A 20,538-nucleotide genomic window follows, 5' to 3' on the forward strand; every position below is an offset into this window, starting at 1 on the left:
GAAGGTAATGAAGGTATCTTTCTCAAATTTCATATGTAGGTTCCCCTCGGTGCCTAGTTATAATTATGCATATTGCATTTTGAGACCAATCGGAAAGCAACATGGCCGACAGGCAGCCATCTTGGATTTTGACAATTGAAGTTTGTTATCGCTATTTCTGAGAAAGTACTGAAGGGATCTTTCTCAAATTTCATATGTAGGTTCCCCTCGGTGCCTAGTTATGCATATTGCATTTTGAGACCAATCGGAAAACAACATGGCCGACAGGCAGCCATCTTGTATTTTGACAATTGAAGTTTGTAATCGCTATTTTACAGAAGGCACTGAAGGGATCTTTCTCAAATTTCATATGTAGGTTCCCCTTGGTCCCTGGTATTGCACTTTGGGACCATTCCGAAAACAACATGGCCGACAGACGGCCATTATCGCTAAATCTTAAATTTTATATATGGGTTCCCCTTGTTTGAAAAGTACTAGAGGGCTGTTTCGGGATTTACACAGATTAGTAAGACTTAGAGGAAGGGAAAAGTAGAGAAAAGATCAATCTGACATGGAACCTATAAAGATCTTTCAATGGTGGGTGCCAAGATCCCTCTGGGATCTCTCGTTTCTTTTTAACTTTACAGTTTTGATGTTAAAATGTTCCTGTCTCTGTCATCTGATGTGAACAGTTTATAATAATCTTGCTTGTACATACTTGCTACTGTAGAACATTTGACACAATTAGAAAAAAAAATGTCAAAAGTGGCTTGGAATTCGGTGAGAAATCATGTACTACCTTCTTCGAATTAAGGGATACATATTGTGTAAGTACTGGTTCTTTATATAATTATTTCTTGTCCGGTTCATAACTTCTGAACCAATAAGGACATGTCGATGAAATGAACTTGGAGGATACTTGCACCACCTAATGTCTAGTGCACTTCCATTAGATTATTATGACCATGACCTCAAGTCAAAGGTAAAAAAAAAAAAGTGTAAATCTCCCAACGTCTTGTCTGTGCCATAACTTCTAGACTTGAATATATGGTAATAGAATTTGCAGCATAACTGGAAGATGATATGCAGTGCCACACGAGTGCTAGTAGTGCTACAAAGTCTTTGTAGATCGGGTGTCAACTGATTCCTTTTACCAACATCTCAACCAAAAATCATCATATATTCATCATATTTCGGAGGTGAACAATGTTTGCAAAAATGTAATCCCGGCTCATATTTAAGGTCACCTGGTTTCAATTTATTAAAACAAGTGATAGCCAAGATATTTGGCTGCTAGGTTCCAACAAAATTTGCATAAAGAAATGAACTATAGTCTCAAGTGACCTATTTTAATTGCCTTTTGTCCACCATCCATTCGTTAACAATTTGCATTTAAAACATCTTTTCAATAACCTAGATACCTGATATAGGGGGTATAGCATGCTGGGTTAAAGGGCTATCAAGAATGTTCTAATGAATGACCTTGACCATCATTCAAGGTCAAGGGTCAAATATGCTTAATATTTTGAACAACTTGTTCTCACTAACCAAGAGGTCTAGAGACTTTACATTGGCCATAGAGCAGGCTGGGATGAAGGGCTTAAAAGATTGTTGCACATGAATTACCTTTACCTTCAATGAAGGTCACAGTGGTCAAATATGCTAAATATTTTAAACAACCTCTCACTAATCAAGAGGCCTAGAGAATTGATAGCTTATAGCATGCTTGGGTGAAGGGGTATCAAGATTATTCAAATGAATTATCTCGACTTCCATCCAAAGTCACAGTGGTCAAATATGCTAAAACTTTCAACGACTTCTCATTGAGCAAGAGACCTAATATTGGGCATATAGTACGCTAGGGTTGAGGGCTATCAAAATTGTTCCAATGAATGACCTTGACCTTCATTCTATGTCACAGGGGTCAAATATGCTTAAGTCTTTAAACGATTTCTCGCTAACCAAGAGACTTGATATTGGCCATGTGGCGGGCTGGGAAGATTGTTCAAATGGATGACCTTTACCTTCATTCAATGGTCAAATGTGATTTTTTAAACAAAATCTCTCTAAGCAAGAGGCCAACAGACTGATATTGGCCCTTGGGCGGCCTGAAGCATTAACCTCGAATTCTGCCAAAATATATATAACCTCGTGTGACTGTTAAGGCTCATGGGCCTCTTGTATTCAATCATATAGATGTCAAGCTTATTAAAACTTTCTAAACAACCAAACAGTTCGAATCGTTATATTTGAGCGGTAGGTTTCTTGGATGAAGCTTCACAAAGAAATTATGTTGACCCTTGAACTCCATTATAATACAAGAGTCGATTTTATTGAAACAGCTTTCGAGCGTGTGTTGCTTCACCAATGAAGACATACAAATCTTAGTCCATATCACAGAAGACGAATGACTTCTAGTTAACTGAACATTTGTCGTATGACTGATACGGATTTAACATTTATTACCGTTCATTCTATAGTTTTGCGTTATGTCCTTCCACACATCTTGTCCGGACTCTTATCTCCTACACTTTTCCACACTTCATACTTGAGACATGGTTTCACCTAAATGAGGCTGTGTGTCGCGTACCAAAAGTAGGTCACTCTAACCCACATTGTGACCTTTGATCTACATCAAAGACAGACCTCAGAACTACTGTGATGGAGCCCATACACAAATAAAACAACCAGATTCTTTCTTCTCTGTATGTCCGTACAGTATGATCCTTATCTGTCTGTATCCACATTTCAGTTGTAATGTTTTCTTTTAAATACAATTTACCAAATTCGGGTATTATTTTTTTTTTAATTCGGGAAGCACTGCAGTCTCAATAGAAATTGGTAAAATAACAAATTCAAGTAAGTTATATTATCAGTCCAAATAATGAACAGGTGTCACCAGATCCAATTTCATGGTAAAAGGACACCACTTATCGGTAAATATCCATCAGATATATCAGCTTTGCATTCTTGGCATTCTCTTTGAACATAGTGGAAGTAGCATGCTGGAGGCCGCGGTGGCCGAGTGGTTAAGGTGTCCCGACACTTTATCACCAGCCCTCCACCTCTGGGTTGCGAGTTCGAAACCTACGTGGGGCAGTTGCCAGGTACTGACCGTAGGCCGGTGGATTTTCTCCGGGTACTCAGGCTTTCCTCCACCTCCAAAACCTGACACGTCCTTAAGGACGTTGTAGCTAGTATCCGAGAATCAGGAACGATAACTCTTTACATTCGGAACTCCTCTAGATTATTTCTTTTGTGGGGTCATCTAAACGCTTAAATTCGCTTCGATGTCAAGCGTATTTATAACGTAGACAATAACATACAGCTGTCATCCGGATGATGCAGCTATCAGACGCAGACGACAACATGGATTCTTCCCGGAAGGATAGAGGTCTGTTTGCTGTTGGCCATGGGGGTAAGACTTCCCGAAGATCTAAAAGGGGGGCGCATTTTAAAGTAATCTCAATTATTGATGCTATTTTAAGTTTATTCATTAAATAACTGAATTATATTTGAATGATGTTGTTGGCTTTTTTTCATAACACCCAATACAGTTGTTACGGCAGTCGCGGATCACTCCAAAAACTAAAGCTGTTTATGAAAAAAGTACGACTCCCAGGAGGGTGTTTGTTGTACAAATTTGTTAATAAATCATGTTTTAGTGTCTACAACAAAAACTTGATATACAGGAGCAAATTACGTACAGAATTCAAGAATTTGTTAATTCCTCAATCCGCTAAACAAGATATGGCCGGACAGTCTCGATTGGGAAATGGTTTCTAAGATACAACACACTGTCAAACACATAAAAATGCAATTGAATGATGACTTATGGTGTTTTATTTGATAACAATTCATTATTTCGTAATCTTGGATTGTTTTTACAACCGTAATCATGCATTGCTTAAAGTGTAATTTATCGGCTATAGCGGATCACTGTTTTATTTGCGCACGCGTATACGTACGTATTCGCATACTACTCGTATACGTGCATTCGCTATTTCGAATTTCGAATGGTCACCATTATCAGATAAACAACTTAAGAAGAGGAGCAGTACAATTGATCAAGTAATAATTTTACTGTGTACTAATTTCCCCCCATGTCGCCCCTAGCTGATGCCATGTGTTGACACTAAAAATAGCTTGTAAACATAGCTATAGACCACTTTCGAATGAGAAGAGTCTACCGTAGCCTTCCTTGAATCGTCCAGTCTGTCAATTACAATCCCAAATGGTCGTTGAATTAATTATTCATTCACTTGCACAAAATCAGATGCATAACTTGGTATAGGTACGTATTGTATCAGCTTCATCATGTCGTTCTGCTGACAGAGCAGACGCTCCCACGGATACAGTCATTTGCAATGTGATCACTCGCCGATTACTGTGTTAGCGGTCCAATATTGCATACTGAATAAGAAATTCCAAGTGGTGTTCATCCAAGCTAATTACACTACACTCTATGTAGACCAAAACTAATAAAGTACCATCAATCGCCATGCCCCATTAGCTGTCACTGTCACACTGAACCAAGTCAGTCTGAGGTGACGTAGAGCTGTGACGCAGCTGATCCAGGGGTCGTCTCAAAATTGTTTAGGGAGTCGTGTTAAACTTTTAAAGTTTAAACGAAGAAAAACTATTATAATTCGGTTTTTTAAACGTTAGATACCCCTGTTCGCTAAAAATCCAAATGAAACTGACTAGGTTAAATGGACTAATCAATAAAACATGTGCCAAAGTCCATAACATTTAAACATGGTATAATCAGAGACCTATATACTATATATATGTCTCTGGTATAATAATACATACAAGTTTTGCAACATTTTTTTTCCAGAGATGACAGGAGAGTGTATGCAGCTCTGTATTAAAGAATAAATGAAAATATCTACAATGCCTAAGTTTAGTTTATAAATTATTACTCTCACTAGTGTCGTAAACAATACATTATACAAATTTATTCGGTGGATATTTCAATTTAACATGTTTTGCTCTTTATTAATTTTTTATTTTAAAGATACTGTAGTAGTTTATTGAAAAGAGAGGCCTATATAACAATGCTGTCTCTGATGAAAATTAACAGCAATAAAAAAAATTAAAGGTATAGAATTCAAACTGGAATGAAAATATATAAGGGCTGTTTTTTTATACTCAAACATGTTTAAGGTTTAAAACACTTTTATGGTTAAGCGTTTTTTATTGCTTGGTTTTAACCACTCGGTTAAATGGTTAAAGAGTTCCTCAAACGCGAATTAAAAGCATGTTTGAGATCGATTCAAGATGATGGAGCAAGTGCTGCTGCAAGCTGTAGAGCTGACAGGCGAGGGAGGAGACTTTCAAATGTTGATTTCTCTAAACGAAAGTGAGACTGAAAGTCGGACAAAGACTAAAGATTGTTGATTTCTTCATAATAACCCTTTGGTCTGATAGGACCTTCATGTTCTCAAGGGTTTGTTTGCAACGATGACAGTAACATAGCATTGAAATGAAGTTGATATGGAGTATCAGTTCGGCATGATTCCATTATATTAAAACATTTCTGAAAAATGCTGTTGTTCTCTTTGTACATCTCATTTTTCAGACAGTATATGTTCAAGTTACAGTAATGTGCCAAAAGTATTCGGTCACGTCATATTTTTACTTTATATTTCGTGCATTTTGAAAAATTTTCAATGAATTTTTATGACTTCGTTTTTAAATGTATTTTCTTGAAATTCCATACACTAGTAGACTAGACAATTGTTAGCTCATTCACCTGATATTTTTTACATACTTTTCCGTTACTTAATTTTCCAAAAATAGATAAATATAAGCATGTTGCCGAAATGTGAAGTCACTAAATGCTCTTTAAAATATTCTTACTTAATGATTTCATTGCTAATTTAAAAAAAATCTTAAACATGCAATATCTCTTGATATTAGCTACAGAAATTTATATATGCAAATATTGTAGCTAGTTAAGTTGTTGTTTTAACACCATTTTGTTCAACCAATGCGTTTTTTTAAAACCCTTGAACATGTATATGTTTAATAGCTTAAACATGTTTCAGGTTATTTTAAACCATAAACATGTTCGAGTATAAAAAAAAACCGGCCTATAAAATTCTTAGTTTCACGTGAACTAAATTTTAATTTCTATTCTAAAATGTGAAAGAAACTCTATGCCGATTTGTAATTATTATATCACTTTGTTTTCATTCGCAGAGCTAAAAAGGAAAACGTAAGAAAATTGATAATAGAACAGTCTAACGACTAGACTATCCGTCATGTATGGCTCGGTATTTTTTCCACGGATGACACTCAATTTCCATGTATTTAATTTGGATAAAAGATACAATCAGTGTTTCCTGCTTACAATTTTGACCTGGTGAGATGGAATACTCATTACCGATATCGTAAAGAGAGATCTACTAGTTATAAAATGGTATTCCCCATAAAATATATCTAACGTTAACATCGGTGACGTCGTCGACATAAAGTTGAATAACGCTAAATCGTCCTGGGAAATGACGTTAAAGTTGTTAGTTGTAAAGAGCCATCTTTTTGAGTTGTTATGCACCTACTGTTTAGTATATTCAGAACAAAAGCTTCGATTTAATATTAGACGGGGTCTATTGGCATCCGAAATTTGCGTTTTGAGACATCCCAGCAAACTTGACTCGTCACCAGGGGCCCGCAAGGGGACGTGATCCGTTATAGACGTACTGATCCGCTTTAGCCGACAATTCGGTAGGTCTTGTTTTGCTTGTTTCATTTCGTATGTTCAATTCTATTCAGATCTTTTGGTATCACAAGAAAGGTAATTAAATTTGCTTTCTGGAGATATACAATACCTGTCAAAAAAACAACACGTAAAATCGTGTGCAGTGATTGTATGCAAAGTGATCCGCTACTGCCGCAACAACTGCACCCTATATTTTGGTAATGTGTGCATTTAGTAATATATACCGAAACATTTAAATTATGTACTCGGGGTTCATTTTGGAGGGGGCCATATGGGGCCATTGGCCATCAAATTTACTGAATGGCCCACATGATTAGGAAAAATCTTTAAATTTTCTTATGTAATGACCCACACATGATATTAGTTTTCTTGAAAATCAGCTAAATTTAATGGCCCATCAATTTGATAAACCAAAATAATCCCTGTGTACTGATGTTTCCAGTATATGACGTCATAGAATAGAGAGATGTACCAAAATTGGAGTGAAGTATTTAGGGGGGTGGGGTAAGAAAATGTCACATATTTCAAAAACTGACCATAGAAAGTTTCCGTAAAAAATCATGGCTATGCAGTAATATTGATGACATATCCTGTTAGTTTTTTGAGAAAATTAAATGACACAATTATTTTACAAAATTTTTTGAAATAAGAAACTAATCATAAAAATGACCATATAAAATAGAATCATAATAACGAAATCTGCGGCTTCACATGCTATTATTTTTATAATAAGCATCCAATACATAATAAAATGTGATATATACATTCACTAGAGGTTAATCAAGATACAGAAGCATTTATTTTATATTCAAAAGTAAAAACATTGAACTTGTTGCCATTTTAAATGCATTAGGTGCATTTGGGTTTTGTCCACAAAGAGGATCAGAGGTGTATAATTATAGGGGGTCTAAAGGGGGGTCTAAAAAAAATTTCAACCACACAAAGTTTTTCTTCATTTAGGCAGTGATACATAATTATCTCCTGAGCAAATAACCAAAATTTCAGAAAAATTGAATGTCAGGAATTTTTTAGCCTCACTAGCTCCAACCCCCTTAAATGACTCTGGATGTTAAGCAAAAACAAACAAATAAAAAGCTAGAATAAAGTATCATCTAGTTTGTTTAAATAAATGCATTTGATATCCGTTCAGGTTCAAATGTACTAAAACCTCAAAATAATTTAATACAATGGTTATAATGTTTTGACCTGTAACGTAATTAGTAAGACATTACATCTACTAAAAACTATGTCCGAATAACTTCAAACTCCTCTTCATCATCTGTAGAGCAGTTGAGTGGAAACATGTATTACTGGTATATACATACCTTCATAAATGATGCTGCAAGAATTTCACACAAATGGTTTGGAGACTATACATTAGTACAATTAAGAAATTAGTTAATTATTCATTCCCCCCAAAACAATTTCATTTGCTGATACAGTTCAATAATAAGACATTTAAACTGGAGCTACATCTATAAAACATTTACTAAGTTTAGACTGTGAGCATGACTTGGAACTAATACTAATGAATAACATATACTAATAGTGAAACATTTGTAATTTATTACATATCTGTTGTAGAAATGTATCTCGATCAACTGATATTATCAGTATGTCAGAAAATTAAAAACTTATTACCATTTTGTCAGGTAATAACAGAGGACAGTGGGTTTTCATCCAGTGTACCGGTAATCTGACATCCACTGTACCGGTAATCTAACATCCAGTACCGGTAATCTAACATCCAGTGTACCGGTAATCTGACATCCAGTGTACCGGTAATCTGACATCCAGTACCGGTAACCTACCATCCAGTGTACCGGTAATCTGACATCCAGTACCGGTAATCTAACATCCAGTGTACCGGTAATCTGACATCCAGTGTACCGGTAATCTTACATTCAGTGTAACGGTAATCTAACAGCTAGTGTACCGGTAATCTGACATCCAGTTTACCGGTAATCTAACATCCAGTGTACCGGTAATCTGACATCCAGTACCGGTAATCTAACATCCAGTTTACCGGTAATCTAACATCCATTGTACCGGTAATTTGACATCCAGTGTACCGGTAATCTGACATCCAGTGTACCGGTCATCTAACATCCCGTGTACCGGTAACCTACCATCCAGTTTACCGGTAACCTATCATCCAGTTTACCGGTAATTTGACATCAAGTGTACCGGTAATCTGACATCCAGTACCGGTAACCTACCATACAGTGTACCGGTAATCTAACATCCAGTGTACCGGTAATCTGACATCCAGTGTACCGGTAATCTGACATCCAGTGTACCGGTAATCTGACATCCAGTACCGGTAACCTACCATCCAGTGTACCGGTAATCTGACATCCAGTACCGGTAATCTAACATCCAGTGTACCGGTAATCTGACATCCAGTGTACCGGTAATCTTACATTCAGTGTAACGGTGATCTAACAGCTAGTGTACCGGTAATCTGACATCCAGTTTACCGGTAATCTAACATCCATTGTACCGGTAATTTGACATCCAGTGTACCGGTAATCTGACATCCAGTGTACCGGTCATCTAACATCCCGTGTACCGGTAACCTACCATCCAGTTTACCGGTAACCTACCATCCAGTTTACCGGTAATTTGACATCAAGTGTACCGGTAATCTGACATCCAGTACCGGTAACCTACCATCCAGTGTACCGGTAATCTAACATACAGTGCATGTACCGGTAATCTGACATCCTGTGTACCGGTAATCTAATATCCAGTGTACCGGTAATCTAATATCCAGTGTACCGGTAATCTAACATCCAGTGTACCGGTAATCTAACATACAGTGTACCGGTAATCTAACATCCAGTGTACCGGTAATCTAACATACAGTGTACCGGTAATCATACATTCAGTGTACCGGTTATCTAACAGCTAGTGTACCGGTAATCTAACATTCAGTGTACCGGTCATCTAACATCCATTGTACCGGTAATCTTGCATTCAGTGTACCGGTAATCTGACATCCAGTACCGGTAACCTACCATCCAGTACCGGTAATTTTACATCCAGTACCGGTAATCTTACATTCAGTGTACCAGTAATCTGACATCCAGTGTACCAGTAATCTGACATCCAGTGTACAAGTCATCTAACATTCAATGTACCGGTAATCTAACATCCAGTGTACCGGTAACCTACCATCCAGTGTACCGGTAATCTAACACCCAGTGTACCGGTAATCTAACATCCAGTGTACCGGTAACCTAACATCCAGTGTACCGGTAATCTAACATCCAGTGTACTGGTAATCTAACATACAGTGTACCGGTAACCTAACATCCAGTGTACCGGTAATCTAACATCCAGTGTACCGGTAATCTAACACCAAGAGTACCGGTCATCTAACATCCAGTGTACTGGAAATCTAACACCCAGTGTACCGGTCATTTATCATCCAGTGTACCGGTAATCTAACATCCAGTGTACCGGTAACCTACCATCCAGTGTACCGGTAATCTGACATCCAGTGTACAAGTCATCTAACCTTCAATGTACCGGTAATCTAACATCCAGTGTACCGGTAACCTACCATCCAGTGTACCGGTAATCTAACACCCAGTGTACCGGTAATCTAACATCCAGTGTACCGGTAATCTAACACCAAGAGTACCGGTCATCTAACATCCAGTGTACTAGAAACCTAACATCCAGTGTACCGGTCATTTATCATCCAGTGTACCGGTAATCTAACATCCAGTGTACCGGTAACCTACCATCCAGTGTACCGGTAATCTAACATCCAGTGTACCGGTAATCTAACATCCAGTGTACCGGTAATCTGACATCCAGTGTACCGGTAATCTGACATCCAGTACCGGTATTCTACCATCCAGTGTACCGGTAATCTGACATCTAGTACCGGTAATCTAGCATCCAGTGTACCGGTAATCTGACATCCAGTGTACCGGTAATCTGACATCCAGTGTACCGGTAATCTGACATCCAGTGTACCGGTAATCTGACATCCAGTACCGGTAACCTACCATCCAGTGTACCGGTAATCTGACATCCAGTACCGGTAATCTAACATCCAGTGTACCGGTAATCTTACATCCAGTGTACCGGTAATCTTACATTCAGTGTAACGGTAATCTAACAGCTAGTGTACCGGTAATCTGACATCCAGTTTACCGGTAATCTAACATCCAGTGTACCGGTAATCTGACATCCAGTGTACCGGTAATCTGACATCCAGTACCGGTAATCTAACATCCAGTTTACCGGTAATTTGACATCCAGTGTACCGGTAATCTGACATCCAGTGTACCGGTAATCTAACATCCAGTGTACCGGTAATCTAACATACAGTGTACCGGTAATCATACATTCAGTGTACCGGTTATCTAACAGCTAGTGTACCGGTAATCTAACATTCAGTGTACCGGTCATCTAACATCCATTGTACCGGTAATCTTGCATTCAGTGTACCGGTAATCTGACATCCAGTGTACCGGTAACCTACCATCCAGTGTACCGGTAATCTAACATCCAGTGTACCGGTAACCTAACATCCAGTGTACCGGTAATCTAACATCCAGTGTACTGGTAATCTAACATACAGTGTACCGGTAACCTAACATCCAGTGTACCGGTAATCTAACATCCAGTGTACCGGTAATCTAACACCAAGAGTACCGGTCATCTAACATCCAGTGTACTGGAAATCTAACACCCAGTGTACCGGTCATTTATCATCCAGTGTACCGGTAATCTAACATCCAGTGTACCGGTAACCTACCATCCAGTGTACCGGTAATCTGACATCCAGTGTACAAGTCATCTAACCTTCAATGTACCGGTAATCTAACATCCAGTTTACCGGTAACCTACCATCCAGTGTACCGGTAATCTAACACCCAGTGTACCGGTAATCTAACATCCAGTGTACCGGTAATCTAACACCAAGAGTACCGGTCATCTAACATCCAGTGTACTAGAAATCTAACACCCAGTGTACCGGTCATTTATCATCCAGTGTACCGGTAATCTAACATCCAGTGTACCGGTAACCTACCATCCAGTGTACCGGTAATCTAACATCCAGTGTACCGGTAATCTAACATCCAGTGTACCGGTAATCTGACATCCAGTGTACCGGTAATCTGACATCCAGTACCGGTATTCTACCATCCAGTGTACCGGTAATCTGACATCCAGTACCGGTAATCTAGCATCCAGTGTACCGGTAATCTGACATCCAGTGTACCGGTAATCTGACATCCAGTGTACCGGTAATCTGACATCCAGTGTACCGGTAATCTAACACCAAGTGTACCGGTAATCTGACATCCAGTACCGGTAATCTAACATCCAGTGTACCGGTAATCTGACATCCAGTGTACCGGTAATCTTACATTCAGTGTAACGGTAATCTAACAGCTAGTGTACCGGTAATCTGACATCCAGTTTACCGGTAATCTAACATCCAGTGTACCGGTAATCTGACATCCAGTGTACCGGTAATCTGACATCCAGTACCGGTAATCTAACATCCAGTTTACCGGTAATTTGACATCCAGTGTACCGGTAATCTGACATCCAGTGTACCGGTCATCTAACATCTGGTGTACCGGTAACCTACCATCCAGTTTACCGGTAACCTACCATCCAGTTTACCGGTAACCTACCATCCAGTGTACCGGTAATCTGACATCCAGTGTACCGGTAATCTAACATCCAGTGTACCGGTAATCTAACATACAGTGTACCGGTAATCATACATTCAGTGTACCGGTTATCTAACAGCTAGTGTACCGGTAATCTAACATTCAGTGTACCGGTCATCTATCATCCATTGTACCGGTAATCTTGCATTCAGTGTACCGGTAATCTGACATCCAGTACCGGTAACCTACCATCCAGTACCGGTAATTTTACATCCAGTACCGGTAATCTTACATTCAATGTACCAGTAATCTGACATCCAGTGTACCAGTAATCTAACATCCAGTGTACCGGTAACCTACCATCCAGTGTACCGGTAATCTAACACCCAGTGTACCGGTAATCTAACATCCAGTGTACCGGTAACCTAACATCCAGTGTACCGGTAATCTAACATCCAGTGTACTGGTAATCTAACATACAGTGTACCGGTAACCTAACATCCAGTGTACCGATAATCTAACATCCAGTGTACCGGTAATCTAACACCAAGAGTACCGGTCATCTAACATCCAGTGTACCGGTAATCTGACATCCAGTGTACCGGTCATCTAACATCCCGTGTACCGGTAACCTACCATCCAGTTTACCGGTAACCTACCATCCAGTTTACCGGTAATCTGACATCCAGTGTACCGGTAATCTGACATCCACTGTACCGGCAATCTGACATCCAGTACCGGTAACCTACCATCCAGTGTACCGGTAATCTAACATACAGTGCATGTACCGGTAATCTGACATCCTGTGTACCGGTAATCTAATATCCAGTGTACCGGTAATCTAATATCCAGTGTACCGGTAATCTAACATCCAGTGTACCGGTAATCTAACATACAGTGTACCGGTAATCTAACATCCAGTGTACCGGTAATCTAACATACAGTGTACCGGTAATCATACATTCAGTGTACCGGTTATCTAACAGCTAGTGTACCGGTAATCTAACATTCAGTGTACCGGTCATCTAACATCCATTGTACCGGTAATCTTGCATTCAGTGTACCGGTAATCTGACATCCAGTACCGGTAACCTACCATCCAGTACCGGTAATTTTACATCCAGTACCGGTAATCTTACATTCAGTGTACCAGTAATCTGACATCCAGTGTACCAGTAATCTGACATCCAGTGTACAAGTCATCTAACATTCAATGTACCGGTAATCTAACATCCAGTGTACCGGTAACCTACCATCCAGTGTACCGGTAATCTAACACCCAGTGTACCGGTAATCTAACATCCAGTGTACCGGTAACCTAACATCCAGTGTACCGGTAATCTAACATCCAGTGTACTGGTAATCTAACATACAGTGTACCGGTAACCTAACATCCAGTGTACCGGTAATCTAACATCCAGTGTACCGGTAATCTAACACCAAGAGTACCGGTCATCTAACATCCAGTGTACTGGAAATCTAACACCCAGTGTACCGGTCATTTATCATCCAGTGTACCGGTAATCTAACATCCAGTGTACCGGTAACCTACCATCCAGTATACCGGTAATCTGACATCCAGTGTACAAGTCATCTAACCTTCAATGTACCGGTAATCTAACATCCAGTGTACCGGTAACCTACCATCCAGTGTACCGGTAATCTAACACCCAGTGTACCGGTAATCTAACATCCAGTGTACCGGTAACCTAACATCCAGTGTACCGGTAACCTAACACCCAGTGTACCGGTAATCTAACATCCAGTGTACCGGTAATCTAACACCAAGAGTACCGGTCATCTAACATCCAGTGTACTAGAAATCTAACACCCAGTGTACCGGTCATTTATCATCCAGTGTACCGGTAATCTAACATCCAGTGTACCGGTAACCTACCATCCAGTGTACCGGTAATCTAACATCCAGTGTACCGGTAATCTAACATCCTGTGTACCGGTAATCTAACTTCCAGTGTACCGGTAATCTAACACCAAGAGTACCGGTCATCTAACATCCAGTGTACTGGAAATCTAACACCCAGTGTACCGGTCATTTATCATCCAGTGTACCGGTAATCTAACATCCAGTGTACCGGTCATTTATCATCAAGTGTACCGGTAATCTAACACCCAGTGTACTGGTCATTTATCATCCAGTGTACCGGTAATCTAACATCCTGTGTACCGGTAACCGACCACCCAGTGTACCGGTAATCTTACATCCAGTGTACCGGTCATCTATCATCCAGGGTACCGGTAATCTAACACCAAGTGTACCGGTAATCTAACATCCAGTGTACCTGTAATCTACCATCCAGTGTATCGGTAATCTGACATCCAGTACCGGTAACCTACCACCCAGTCAACCGGTAATCTGACATCCAGTACCGGTAACCTACCACCCAGTCAACCGGTAATCTAACATTCATTCTAACACGATTCGTTTGCAACGCGTGTTTTGATTGGTCGCGGACCGACTTCTAATCTGCGATAGAACCATGGGCCGAGTTTGATTTGCTCAAACCGGCGTACGCCGGTAGCCGGTTTCAGACTAGCTCGTCGTTTGATTTGACGCCGGATCTGCGCACGCAAATCCGGCGAGCAGCCGTTTTCGCAAACTCGCGCCGGTCAAGAAAGAGCGGCTACCCGGCTATCAAGATGGCGACGGAAAGGTTTGTGTGAACAGAATAATAAGCTACTCCAGAAATTATGGAATAATGTATCACTTTTTAAGTACGATATTAGTCACAATACGTTAGAAATGTTTTTGTTGTCATTTGATAGAAGTGAGATTGTCAAAAGATAGATTGTGCGGCTGTCGATCTCGATCAAACGTTACGTCACATGGTCACTGTAAGCACGGGCATTTATTTGCTTTTATTCGGGGCACAGGGGCATGTTTAGTCATATGTTTAAAAAATAACCAGAAATACCTTTATATAAAGACTAGACATATCCTTGTGCTGTAACTGTATTGTAGCTGAAACAACATATGAGTGCATTTCTGACGGTGTGCAGGCCCATTTATGTTTTCCTTTTAATCTAATATCAGACCAAAGACAAGTGGTAAACACATGACAGAGATCACCATAACATATGAGGGCAGCGACACCACTATAATGGTCGACGAAAAGACGCTGATTGGTCTGAAGAACCGTGGTAAGTACATGCAGTAGTTAATACCTTTATATCTTTCTAAACACTACATTGTCAATGACTATTCAGTTCTTACTACTAGTAACAGCCCTTTCCGTAAACATATTAGACCTACACGTAATATTGATGCTTTTATAAATTAACGTACATACCTTTATTAGATAAAAAAAGATTAATACATTATTAAATTTGCATTGGAAAATTACAAATTATTCATTAAATATTCTGCTCTAGATCAAGGAACTCTGGACTTTGTTGTTGAGATCATCAGGAAAATGAGAACCAGTGAAAAGGGTAAATATCTATGTCAAACCTCCAGTAAACATTGAAAGTTGGTGTAGGCAGTATTGCCCTATTTCCTTCACTTGTCTGCAACACGAAAAAACACCTGAATGGGGTTAAAATGTGCATAGCATCCATGAAACATTTTTAATGGAATATACCAAATGCCAAAAAAGTATTTTTATTTAAAAAAAAAAATAAAGTAAGAATATGGTAAGTTTTTTTATGATAATATATTTCAACTGATTAATGTCATTTTTACAGACTGCAGCCCAACTGACACAGGTATGACTATGTCAGACTCAGATGACCTCCCAGATCCAGCCCCTGTCAATAATCAAATACCTATTCCGGGTATTCCCACAGCTCCGACATCTTGGGGTGAAGCGTCTGAAAAATTACTCTTGAAATTATTCAAGCAACAGGAAGAACTAAACCGGCCTGTAAAGAACAGATGGGCTACGATAGCCAAAACAATGGCCAAACATGAGTATGACTTCTCTGCGGAACAGTGTAGACTGAAAATAAAGAGCTTGAAGGAGCGACACCATCGTTACCAGAAAAAGCAGGATAAGTCAGGGGAGGGAGCTCCAGATTACAACGAAGTGGACCAAAGTATGGATGAGGTGTTCAGTTCCATGCCAGATGTAAATCCAGTGTTTGTTGTTGATTCTGGTAAAAAAAATTCTTTTTTTACTCAGTCTTTTAAATAGGATGTAATTTTGACCACAGAAGGTGGGCAGAGAATGTTTGAAGAAAAAAAAAGTTTGTATGTGTTTGTAATAATGACATTAGAAATACCAACTGTTAATATAAAAAAGAAAATCTAAATATAAATGATTTTTTTTTTTTTTTTTTTTTTTTGTATTTAATGTCTGCAGCAGATATGCATTAAACTTTTGTGCAAGTTTTGTTGATATTGTGTTGGGATAAAAAAAAATTGTCGCATGTCACATTTTAAAACTAAATGTTGTAGCATGTTACATTTTGGTATGTTTTGATCAGGTAGTCAATCCAGCTCAGAAGTACCCGGCCAGTTGTCAAGTGCCTGTAAACGCCAAAAAGGCTACCTCTGTTCAATCAGGTAAAGTGATATAAATAGATAATGAAGATGGACTTTGATGTCTTAAGTTGTTTTGTATGTACTTCTCCTTTGACTGCATTGTTTATTCTTTAAATTGTGTTGTAACAGGTGAAGGATTTACCATGTATACCAACCATGATTAATTTTATTGCTTGTAGCTTCACAATGGTTAAGGGGACATCACTGGTGTCTTCACAGTAGAGAATGTAACAATGAGGGAATGATTCAGCTAATAGCAAAAAGGGAACAGGGCCATTTTATCAAGAGCAACATGTATCCATTTCTTAAACGAGCATACTGGCTTCTGTATGAAACCAACCCAAGATATTTTGTTGTAAAGAAGGGGAAACTCATTAAATTTAAGTTCCACTCTGGGTGCAAGAATGGCTGTTAATGGTAAATGGTGTACTTTACACAATTCATTATTGCACACATCAAAGAAAAGAATTTGGAAGATGCTATTGCGGACAAATATATTACTTTGTAAATCAAACAGTATTCAATATATTTAGAATAAAACTTTTAAATAGATTAAGAAAAATATGATATAATTGGAATTGATAGTAGCTTACATTTTGATTTTTAGGTAAGAATTGCCCTACATAATTACTTTTCTTTTATTATTATTATTCCTCAAATGTGATAATTCTTCTGATGATTTCATTATGTTTTTTTTATCAATGCATTATTCTACAATGGCAAATTGTAAATTAAACCAAAATCCTTTTGCAGGAGACCTGGAAGCTCCCAGCAAGCGCCCCAGGAGGTCCGTGGAAATCATGAAAGAATATTTCTCCGATGTCCTTAAAAATAAGGAAGATGAGAATGAGCGACGACATCAAGAAAAGATGGAAATTGCCAAGTCCATGGTTGATGTATTAAGGGAATTGGCGGCCAAAAATCATTAGAGTGATAAGAGAGAAAAACTGTTCCGTGGAAAATTCATAAAACTGTTGATTTTAAATATTTGTTTTTAGTCATGACTGCTTCATTTTATCACCAAACAGTCTGGTTAAATTTATTGTTTATATTATTTGTGATACGTGTTGGTTAAATTTATTGTTTATATTATTTGTGATACGTGCTACACTCTGTAATGGTTTTGTCTAGACAACATGATTAAAATATGATAAAGGATATGTTTCATTTTCATTAGAGACCAAATACTAATATACTTGTGGGACACTGCGTCATTTAGACCAAGACAGAAAAGATTTAGGTTTTAGATACATGTATGTCAAGATTGTCATATTTGATTTGTTAGATTTTCTTATGTATATAGGAGTTTGAGTGATAATCAGGAAAGAACCGGTTTTTATTTTACTTTTGTTAATTATTACTTTTTTTATTTGTTTTATTTTGAATGTTCTGAGCAAATTAAATGTGAAACAGGCATGTGCAATTAATGTTTTTAATCACAATAGTGTTTACTGTATCACTGGTTTATTCTACAAGAATGTCTCTATCACCAAGTATTTTCATTAGTCAGATCCTTTGTGTGATGTTCAATCTTTTAAGCTGCCCTTGTGCGTCATTTTGAAGCACAGCCATTCCAGGATAGTTCTCAGGAACTTGGTTTTCTTCTAACAACATGTCTTCTAGGCTATCAGCTTCAATGATACACACATTGTGCAGAATACACGCACATAAGACAGCCTTGCATATTTCCTCCACCGATTTAATATTCACATATTTCAATCTTCTAAATCGTCCTTTTAACTGAGCAAAGGCTCTCTCTATGACCTGCCTCTTAGATGAAAGACGCATATTAAAGCTCAACTGTTGTCTGGTCAGATGGCCGTTGTCACGATATGGTGTTAGAAGCCACTCTTTAAGTGGGTATGCAGCATCTCCAAGCAAATGGTATCTACCATTTTCACATTTATGAAACCCAGATTCCCAAAGCCGAGAGTTACGTAGCACTTTAGCGTCATGAACCCGTCCTGGCCAGCCGACGTTGATATCTATGAATCTCATATCGTAAGTGCATACTTCTTGCAGAATTACAGAGTGATTTTTTTTTCTGTTGAAGTATGATTTTGGATTAATAACATAAGGTGCTTCTATCTGAACATGGCATCCATCTATTGCCCCAACAACTGATGGGAACTCGTGTTGTCCCAGGTCATTGAATCGCTGTGATATCTCGGGAAGTTCTCTATTTTCAGGCCATTTGACAAATCTATTGAGCATTGTATTGTTTATTGAAGAAATCACATTTCTTATGCAATGAAGTACACTAAACGGTGTGACACCAAAGCGATCACTAAGTTCATGAATCGTTTCTTGAGATGATAAGTACCTGATTGTTATCAACACTTTTTTCCCTAATGGGATGGGCTCTCTTCCTCCTGGTACACATCTAGGTGAAAGTTCAGGGTAATTGGCAATAGACTGACAAATAAGTTCTATGGTACCACGGCAAACTTTGAAAAATAATCGAAACTCATCAGGAAGGTAATTTGGAATAACTTCCTCAAAATAGTTGCGGCACCTAGTGCGGTCTTCACGCAATCTGAAAAGAAATGACATTCATCAAATTGGCGTACATATTGTACCTCACTGTAATGAAAGCATCAAGACCACCTATTGCTTAATATACTCAATAGAAAGTAATTATGACTTGAAAAAGATAAGCGTAAAAGTTATTTTGTACACTATGCACACCGTTTGGACACTGCAATGCAATTGACGAATACTTTTGCCGATGTTTGCGCTTGTACATGCGTATTACACAAGGACGTTAAGCGTGGGACTTACTCCTAACAATTTTAGAGGATAACACCGAGATAAACTTATGACAGACGCCGTCATAACCAAAAAATAGTCAGAGACCTTTAGCTAGCTGAAGTAGCACGGGAATAAGAATTTCCATTAGTAACATAAAAATATACATTTTCTGACTTCTAGTTAAAATTGTTATTTCAAGAGGCATAGTAACCGAAAATTCTCACATTGAATGCATCCCCAACATTTCCACGTGCACCATATCGTCGTTTTCGTCGTCAAATAGAATATCTAATATATGAGCGAAGGCGACACAAGCAATGACAGCCATTTTGGCCGGCTAGAAGACTGTTTGATTTGCTTTAGCCGGTTTCCGTAGCCGTTCACGTGACCGGCGCACGCCGGTATAGGCAAATCAAACTCGCCCATGATCTATCGTGTTAAGCCACGCCCCGTTTCTAATCAAAACAATATGGCGTCAAGTTCGACTCGTAGCGAAATTCAACACTCTGCACCATTTATGATTGATGACCCGTGATATTGGAATCGAAAGTGAAGAAATCGAATAGAATGAATTAACTAAATAAATTTAACAAAAATCGTTAACATCATTCTTACCATCATTTATTGATTGAAACGTTCATTTCGTCCGTGTGAAAGCATCTAAGGTCAAGGAAAATCCGAAATGAAATGGAACAAGTGCACACAACTTCACATAACGGTTGAGCCTGTAGAAACACATCAACTCTGACTTTGTTAAAATGCACATGTCGTTATACATACTGCGTAAATCCAAATATGTCTTTAAATCTTCGGAAACAGGACTTTCACAACAATCCAAATACCCCGCTTCGTTAACATACAGACCGAGCTTTCGCCAGTATGGGCGTGGCCAATTGACCGACTTTGATAGCTTCTCTTTGATTGGTCAATCCGCC

At 38.6% G+C, this 20,538-nt stretch overlaps 2 protein-coding genes across 2 annotated transcripts; one reads left to right on the forward strand and one right to left on the reverse strand.

The window, feature by feature from the left end:
* Positions 1 to 14,877: 14,877 nt before the first annotated feature.
* LOC117327234 lies at positions 14,878 to 18,266 on the forward strand. Its single transcript, XM_033884130.1, has 6 exons — positions 14,878 to 15,023; positions 15,404 to 15,510; positions 15,742 to 15,801; positions 16,054 to 16,464; positions 16,795 to 16,873; positions 17,606 to 18,266. The coding sequence occupies exons 1-6, from the start codon at positions 15,010 to 15,012 to the stop codon at positions 17,679 to 17,681; spliced, it is 747 nt and encodes a 248-aa protein (XP_033740021.1). The 5' UTR covers positions 14,878 to 15,009; the 3' UTR covers positions 17,682 to 18,266.
* Positions 18,267 to 18,299: 33 nt separating this feature from the next.
* LOC117327229 (protein ALP1-like) lies at positions 18,300 to 20,015 on the reverse strand. Its single transcript, XM_033884116.1, has 2 exons — positions 19,828 to 20,015; positions 18,300 to 19,388 (listed from the first exon to the last, which is right to left on the reverse strand). Exons 1-2 carry the CDS (start codon positions 19,929 to 19,931, stop codon positions 18,359 to 18,361), a joined length of 1,134 nt encoding a protein of 377 aa, XP_033740007.1. The 5' UTR covers positions 19,932 to 20,015; the 3' UTR covers positions 18,300 to 18,358.
* Positions 20,016 to 20,538: the final 523 nt, after the last annotated feature.

Source organism: Pecten maximus, chromosome 1, assembly GCF_902652985.1.
Source record: "Pecten maximus chromosome 1, xPecMax1.1, whole genome shotgun sequence".
NCBI classification, from domain to species: domain Eukaryota; kingdom Metazoa; phylum Mollusca; class Bivalvia; order Pectinida; family Pectinidae; genus Pecten; species Pecten maximus.